Source organism: Alexandromys fortis, unplaced genomic scaffold (genome assembly GCF_014885135.2).
Source record: "Alexandromys fortis isolate MF-2015 unplaced genomic scaffold, M_Fortis_MF-2015_v1.1 scaffold_307, whole genome shotgun sequence".
NCBI lineage: Eukaryota > Metazoa > Chordata > Mammalia > Rodentia > Cricetidae > Alexandromys > Alexandromys fortis.
Genome location: NW_026068205.1, coordinates 766,431 through 775,181, shown reverse-complemented (window position 1 = coordinate 775,181; position 8,751 = coordinate 766,431). Strand labels below are relative to the sequence as shown.

The 8,751-nt window shown below is 38.3% G+C and overlaps 1 protein-coding gene across 2 annotated transcripts; it reads right to left on the bottom strand.

The window, feature by feature from the left end:
* Positions 1-214: 214 nt before the first annotated feature.
* Clec1b (C-type lectin domain family 1 member B) lies at positions 215-7,362 on the bottom strand. Of its 2 annotated transcripts, none has more exons than XM_050130180.1 (6): positions 7,139-7,362; positions 5,760-5,855; positions 4,581-4,703; positions 4,285-4,436; positions 2,205-2,311; positions 215-445 (listed from the first exon to the last, which is right to left on the bottom strand). In XM_050130180.1, exons 1-6 carry the CDS (start codon positions 7,200-7,202, stop codon positions 301-303), a joined length of 687 nt encoding a protein of 228 aa, XP_049986137.1. In that variant the 5' UTR covers positions 7,203-7,362; the 3' UTR covers positions 215-300. The 2 variants fall into 2 exon arrangements, with proteins under 2 accessions (XP_049986137.1, XP_049986135.1); XM_050130178.1 differs by having other exon boundaries at positions 4,581-4,706; positions 7,139-7,356.
* Between the last annotated feature and the right edge of the window lie 1,389 nt (positions 7,363-8,751).

Genomic DNA, 8,751 nt, shown 5'->3' with positions numbered 1-8,751 from the left:
TTCTGTGCCCTATTCTAATTTAATTTTATGGTGTATATTTGAAGATGCAGTGGATTACATACATGATGTTAAGAAAATTAGAAATGGAAAGGGAAAAGGAAAGTAAATAGAACGTGAAATACTGAAAAGCACTAGCTCTGCTCACTTTATGTTTTTTGATATGCAGAGAAAGGACGAGATATGTGGTATAAGGATGATATAAAAAACAAAATAAACAGTTTTATGACTGGGGAATTCTTTCGCCCAGATCTTTTATTGCATGACCAACCACTTATCTGACATCCTGTTCATTCTTCTGCATTAAAGCAGTTGGTCTACTCTTGTCAGGCCAGCCTTCCTCTCACACATTAAAAAATTTTTGTCCTCACAGGAAGCTGGATGGATTTTCCCATTATAAAGATAAGCGCAATTCATGTTTTCTCTTGTATTCCCAGAAAGATCAATCCTGCAAATGAGAAAGGAAGAGAGCATTAACAAAAAAATCAGTACTTAAGAAAGCAAGGAACATGCATGTTTTGCTGATCAAACTAGAGGCTTGAGGTGGGCAAAAAAAAAAAAAAAAAACCAGCATATGTATCTTTGAGAAACCCTTTATCCACTGCATACTTGAAAAGTTCAGTAACGATTTAGTACAGTGTAAGTCAGGAGAAAGTCAATACAAGTACAAGAGGAGTCCAGAGGAGGAGGCACATTGTGCTCTGGCAGGCCAAGCAAAGCTTTATCTACAATTTACTTTGGGTCGGTGTTGAAATAAGATTCAATTTTAAATGAGCAAAGAGGAAATGGGATGTTCTTATAGAGACAGCAGCTAGCTGCACAACATGGGGAAATCCTCAAGAAGTAAGATGGGCTAAGTACTGTAGAGCTGAGAACTAACAGCGCCTGGTAAATGTCTGAAAGTTTGTCTCTATTCCCCAAATAATTGTTTACAATGAGAGACAAGGGAAGTATGTTTAATTTACTTGGAAGACAATTATGGACACCAAACAATGAGTTGTCAAAATAGTTTAGTGATTAAGGAGTAAAGACAAGGTCTCTTCTTTTTAAAAACTCAAATTCCAATGAGGAGGAATTGGTATAATGCCCAGAGAAAAGCAGACAGGAAAATGTCAGAAAGTTGTAAGAGCCATGAGACAATAAAACAATAAAGAGAAAACAGGGCAGGTGTGTGCCGAAAGGAGCAGGATTTAGTGTGAGCCATTAGAGTTGCTCTCACTGAGAAAGTGGCCTTCAAATAGCCTTGACCAACAGAGATGGCTTCGTCAAGAAATGTAGAAGGGAAAGGGGAATTTGACTCCTTGAGAATTTAGAGAGAACACCACTTTGCTGCAATATTGTGAGCAAGGTAGTAAGCAATGAGCAATAAGCTCAAGGTTTGCAGGAGGTTTGTGTGTATTTGTGTGTTCTGGGATTCTATCCAAGGTAAATCATAAATAATATGTTGACTTAATTGTCTATTTACATAATAAAATTGTATAAGCTTTTATCATAATTTCTAGACAGGGAGAATGTAGCATTGTTAAAAATAAACAAAAGATGTTGAAATTAGTGATTAGAGGGCCATATGGAGAGCCAGCAAGATGGTTCATGGGGAAAGGTGCTTACTCACAAGTCTGCTGACCTGTATTTGATTTCCAGGACCTACATGGTGGAAGCAGAAAACCAACTCCCTAAAGTTGTCCTCTTTCCTACATTCACATAAATTATGGTATGTAAATATTCTCTCTCTCTCTCTCTCTCTCTCTCACACACACACACACACACAATAAATTTTAAATTTTAAAAAATTAAGGAGAAACAGAGTCATATTGAATAACACAACTCTTAATGAAATGAGGTCATTTGCCTACAATGCCATTAGAAGGGTGGAACCTCATTGTATGACATTAGAATTGCCTTGTGATCTACAATGTACCTGATTTGTGGAGATTCATAGGTCAAAAAGATACTGAAAATATCCTTGATGTAAATATTCTAATCATAAAATAGTGAAAAGGATAAATTTATTCTCAAAGCACACAAAAAAAATCAACCAATTTACACACACACACACACATGCATGCACAAAGTGTGGGGGGGAGATTAGTCACATATGACTGGCAGCTACAACCTGCAGTGGGGTAGTCAGGCAACTTGTGTTCAACAAGAAATATGGGACTCAAAACTTTGTGCAATGCCTTCTAGCTCAGTTTCCAGGGACTTACATATTCTTGGGAAAAATTGAGCTATCTTCCCACATCCAGTCCTTATCAGAGTTCTGGCGTGATAATCCAATCCAACGGGCCGAAGTGGTCCTGCTTGTGATGTATTCCTATTGCAAACAAATCCATACTGTGGTAAGTGTCTGCACAGCACTACGCACTGGCAGCAACACAGCTTCACGAAAGAAGCCTTGAGCAAATTATGGAATTATGCAGCTATGTTGATACTAATGGGTTATATTTCATGTCTAGGATTTTGCTAATTTGTTTTGAGATATTAAAACATTTATAGAGCCATGAGAAATTGTATTAAACAGCTATTTTTCTATTCTTCCTGGGCTTTTATAATTCATTTTTCTATTTCCGATCAATTCAAGATTGGAGTCCCAGGGAGACATGATTCAAGTCAGGGTGAATGCACCAACTACAGATGACAGGAAGCAACGTGCTCCTGAGAAGCTTTGCATTTCCTGAAATTAAGTTCTTGGATTTTATTGATTATCTTATAGATGGAAATATTAATTTTTTTTAGTTGGATGGATAAAGAGAACTATACATGTGTTTCTTAAAGGAATTAGTAAACAACATTCATCTACCTTTCCAAGTTTTCATTTTCCTATGCTTTCTTTCTCCTTTTAGATAGATTCTAACTGTGTAGGTCAGACTGGCTCCAAACATGTGGTCCTAGCCTCAGTTATGACTACATAAGCGTGTACCACCACATCTGGCTCTGATTTACTTTTTCCTGCCTGGTTATAACTTGCTTTTCGTTAGTTAGTTTGCTCCATTTTTTTTTTTTTTTGAGACAGGGTTTTTCTATGGAACATCCTTGGCTGTCCTGGAACTCACCCTGTAGACCAGGCTGGCCTCAAACTCAGAGATCTGCCTATATCTGCCTCTCAAGTGTTGGAATTAAAGGCTGCTCAAGTACTCTTTTTAAAAAAAAAAAAGTTTGTGGGTATTGGTTTTATTGTATGTAGATTAGGTCCTGGAGTGGTTCCAGTACACATGAGTTGACTATTAGATGAATGGACAGTCTCTTAGAAAAGCAAAAGGCAACCAAATGTTCACTATGCCCTTGTACATCCCACAATAGTAGGCAAGAATCCACTCTTGGAATGTAATAATAGCAATAAAGAATGGTTTGAGCTTCTGGACAGACATGTGACTCTCAGAATAACACTCCATAGAAGACACTTGTTAGTCTAACTTCCCTTAAGTGTGAGCTACCCACCTTTCCAGTAATCCATCAATTGCTGATCTTTTCTTTAAAATATATCCATATAGACATAAATCTACACTGCCAAAGATATCTCTCCTTTGGACTTGATGGGAAAATCTAACTAATATTTAACTTTAATCTTTTCTCAAAAAGTAACATTGCTTCTTTGTTATGTTACGGATTTTCAACTGGTACTGGCCTGTAGTAATCAGAGCCATGATAAGTTTTACGTCTGCAGTTAATCCTTTTATAATGGAGTTGGCGTGTTAGAACTCACCTGTTTTGACTGAGTAAATTTATTTAGTGAACTTGTTTTTTTGTTTGTTTTTGTTTTTGTTTTTGTTTTGAGACAGGGTTTCTCTGCATAGCTCTGGCTGTTCTGAAACTCATTCTGTAGACCAGGCTGGACTTGAACTCAGAGATCCACCTGCCTCTGCATCCCTGAGTGTTGGGGTTAATGTCATGCACTACCACCGCCCGGCTTAGTGAATTTAAATTTTATACTTCTCTGTGAACCTGGGATTACAGCATGGGACAGAAGCTCATGTAGACTGGAATCAGTGTGGTGGGAACATCCCTTCTGACTTGTCCTGCCTGAACCACTGTCCACTTCTGCTGTTATGGAGGCACACACAATCCAATCTTAATAAAACACTCTAGTGATATTTTGGAATATGACAGTAATGAATGTTTAAGCTCTATATTTGTTGTCAAGCTTCCTAAATTTCTCAGAAGAACACTAACTACAAGCTATTAAGAAGCACAAGAAAAAATGAAAAACAAACAAACAAACAGATTCATTGCTTCCTTTGAGAGCTTTCTCCTTCAAGTCCCAAATGTTCGACATTGGACCCTCCTTACCACAGTCTTCTGGCTGGCAGCCTTCACAAGCGTTGCATTCTGCTCAGTACAATATTGCTTGCCCTCGTCCCACGTTAGGTTATGTCTAAAGAACCCATAGCAGCTGTCTCCATGGTATCTCCACTTTGTAGCACAGGGGCTGCACTTGTGTTCTGAAAGGGAGACCGAGTTTGGGACTGTCAGAATCTGGCAGAAGCTTTTCCCAGGTGCAGCGTTCCTGCTCTGGCTGGCCTCCCTCCGGTAACCATGACAGACGCACAGGGCTTGGAGAGATGACATTTCCAAGCCAGACTTACCGAACGCGTTCTTTGTCTTGAGCTCTGATTGTTTAATCAACTCTTGGCAGACTTTCTTGGCCAATTGTTGCAGAGTGGCCGAGAGACTTTCCTTGTCAGCTAGCAGGTACTTTTGCTGTGTGACTGCTAGATGTAGAGAGGAGATAAATTACCCCTGGGTCTCAAGGTCGAAAGATGATGGCAGGATTCGCCGGTGAACTTTCATGTCTATAAGCCTGCCAGTAGTTGAAAAGTTCACCGGATACACAAAAACCAATGAATAGTGAAAAATGAAATATGAAGAACCAAGCGAGGGCTGCATGAAAGAGCATGTGAATTAACTGAGGATGAGAAAGTCCTGAGGCGAAAACACGTGACTAAGCAGCTGTTCTGATAGTTCCTAAGTGGGCTTCACAGAGATGAGAGGAGCCTTATGTTTGCATTCTGTTCTGCATATAATAATGAATTAATCCATCTAGGGATGTGTGGGCAGATGGCTGTCCTAACTGTGTAGAAGTTTATTGAAATGCATGGACTTTCAGTCTGCTTAATTTAGCTGTGTGGTTTCTTATTTTAAGTTTTTATAAAAATGGTTTAAAATTCTAATTAACTTAATAGAACATGAGAAAAGAATACATATTGTTATTATGGTGTTTAAAATGCTTTTTATATCCATTTAAATAAAATTGAATAAAGTTTTCTAAAATCTTTTAAAAAACAAGAAAATAAATGAGTTAGCAGCATACGTTATGGCTTGACCTCATAAAGTCTTATGATTAGCTATTCATGAATAGAAAACCAGTGTTTCAGTAAATAAAATGGGATGGGACATATTTTATGTACAGAGACTACAACAAATAAGATTCCACACAAGAAGACACAGCTTTATTGATGAAATTAGTAAAGTTCTGGATTGCCTTTGCCTTAGATTAAACAAGGCAGAGAGGGAGAAAGAAAGACAGCTTTAACCCATACTGAGTGTCTCAAATGCATTCTGAAAGATTTTAACTAAGGAAAAAAATTAAAAGGAGGGCTCCCTTATGAGTTTTCCTTTCCTGGGGGTCTATCCACAGTCGCATGCAGGACAGTTGGAGTAGGTGACAAACAGATGTGACAATTAGGAAGCTTAGTAGAATATGCCAGGAACTCCTGGGTACTGTTTTCCTCAGATCAAAACCCTGGCAAGGAGCCAATACTTACACACGATGCCCAGAGCCACGAGCCCAACAACCAGCCCCATGGATGAGATCAGCAGAATTAAAGTCATCACACGCCACCAAGAAGAAGCAGAGTCCGCTGTGGGAGCACAATAAAGGTGTGAAAGAGAAGACAGTCAGGCCACCCTGTCCTTCTCGGGATTTTTGAACTATCATAACCAGCATTGCAAGCTATGACTGAGAGAGCAAACTTACAGCCCCACACCTGGGTCACGGAGGCAGAAGGATCAGGAGTTCAAAGCCAGCTTTTGCTACATAGCAAATTCAATGCAAGTCTGGGCTACATGAGACCATGTCTCAAAACACAACTGAACTTGGGCTAGTGAGATGGGTTTAGCAGGTAAAGTACTTATCGCCACATACTCCTGACAGACTGGGCTTGATTCCTAAAATGCGGGGTAGAAGGAAAGAACCTACTTCTGAAAATTGCCCACTGATCTCCACAGGGCACATGTATACCTGCTAACACACGCACTCACACATGCACACAGCATGAACTTTCAAGTGCACACATGTACACACATTCACACGCAGACACACATTCACACACATATAGTTAAAGCAACAACAAAAACAAAATTGTTGGGTATTTTGCCTGCATTCCCTTGGTGTCCATCCTCAAAAGAATAGCCTACTTTACACCATTCATCCATCTCTGTTCCCCATAGACTATTCTCTGTATATTCTAAAACATAATTTCCAGGGCCACATGTATTTCTCTTTCTCTCCCCTCTCCGCATCCTCATTCACATAAACAATGACTTCCATTGAAGACTAGTGGAGAATTGGATCTTCTGGTGAATTTAAAATTTGAGATTTTTTTTTAAAAAGTTAAAAACATTTTAGTTTATATTTTACATAAATATTTATTTACAAAAGTTTGCATATTAAATAAAATTATGACCCAATCACTTTATATCATTTTAAAGAGAAGAAAAATTAAAAAGGTCACATTAAAAAGTCCTTCCCTCCATAATATTTTTTGAAAAAAATTCTCATTTTTTTCTAAGCGTGTTCAGTGACTACTCACTCGCGCCCAGTCATATGAATGACAATGGAATTTAAAATGTGAAGGTATTCGTCGGACATTTGAGTATTCAAACTGTCATTCCCTTTGTCCCACCAGCTGCTAAGCCCCAGCATTACATACTAATAGTCTTAGGACTACATCCCTTTTTCTATTTTTGCTGCCTGTATTCTAACCATGTCTGCAAAAGCCTCTGTAGGCCCCACTTATTTGCTTCAGAGACAGAATATCATTTAGGAAAACACAAATAAAATTAAGCCGCCTGTCACTAGGAGAGAGAAGGGGAAGGTAGTAGTGACCTACTAATGTCCACATTGCTGAATGAGCCTTCTTACCTGAGCTGAGAGTTGGCTTTCGGGGCTTAATGTTTAAAGTGATATATCCATCTTCATCCTGCATGGCTCCCTTTGAACTGCAAATGAGCTCAGAGTTCAGAGACTTTGCAGAACTTGTCCAGTGTCCACTCTTATCATTTCAGTGCCTGCCAGAGTGGGTTCCCCTCTGCTGGTGGTGTAGATTCATGTTCATGGGGACTATTGGGTTTTGTTTTGTTTTTTCCTTGTTTTCCAGGAAGCCCTTTCATGGATGTTCCGAGATACGTGGACTTGAACCTAAAAACAAAAATAATAATAACTTGTGGTGAAAGGGTAGATGTGAGGCTCATTTCCTGCTTTCTTATCTTCAGTTCTGAGTGAAGGGATGTTCCACCATGAGTATCCTGTTAAAGAACAAAAAAGTTCACACTTCATCTTAACCCTAGGAGAGTTCAAACAATGTCACTTCAGTGAACCGATTCCTTATAAAAACCCATGGGTTAAAAATAACTGTGGATATACAGCACATCATACTGTGACATCAAATCTAATATCGAATTATTAGATCTGATGTTAAAAATAAATGTTTATAATCCTACATTAAAAGTAACCACTCCTCATTATGACCCAGAATTCACTCAGAGTCTAACATCTAATATAATCAGTTTATTTTTTTTATAAAAAGATTAAATATTCCACATGGGATAAACCCAAGACTGCTTAGTCCTAGGCACTGAAGGAAAAAAAAATCCAATAATTACATAACTTGTGACAATATTTTTGCCTCAGATAATATTTCACTTCAAAATGAATTTCTTAGATTTAAAAAAAATCTAAATTTCAATGATATTCTTTGATTTTGAGGGTGATTTTGCTCAGCAAAAGGGGGTTGCTTTCCTAAAGCTCTTTCAATCACAATGTGATGAACATTCCATCACTCAGCTCTAAGGAAACGAGCTTTAAAGAATTACATTGGCTTATACCGACACCAGCCACAGAAGCACGTTACAGAACTAGCCAAGGTGGTTACTGTAGGAATGCTGGTGTGAGTGTTGCCGGTTTTAACATTAGAATAGCGCTTTTGTGATCTTATAGCAGGTAACAGTAAAGCATCCTGCTTTCATGCCCCTGACACTTGACGTTTGCCTTAGAATGTGATCACATCACTACCCTTCTGCTTTATTAAGACAATCCAGTCTTCACATTTCTGCATAGAAATCATACAGGACCTTCTGGCAGATGTTTATTTGCCCATTTTCCCTTTGATGTCTTTTATATGGTTTTATTTCCTTTCTTCTTTGCTACCTACGTTGCTATGAATTTGTTGTCTATTTACTGAAAAGATATTATATTGTTAAATACCTTTTTCCACACTCCTCAAATGATTTCACAAAGCCAGCAAATTGCTCACCTATGGCCGTTGCTGGTTGTACAGTTTCAACCTCAGCCAAAAATTCCTCCTCTCCCCAGCAGAGAGTGATAGATAATTCAGTCTTCCAGAAAAGTAACAGATCAATTTGAACTTTTTCTTCCTTTTCTCGTATCTATTACAAACTGAGTTCAAGGGTGTTTTCTTCCCCTACTGCCTTATTTCAGTGTTTTTACTTAATTATATACAGAAACAAAACAATTGA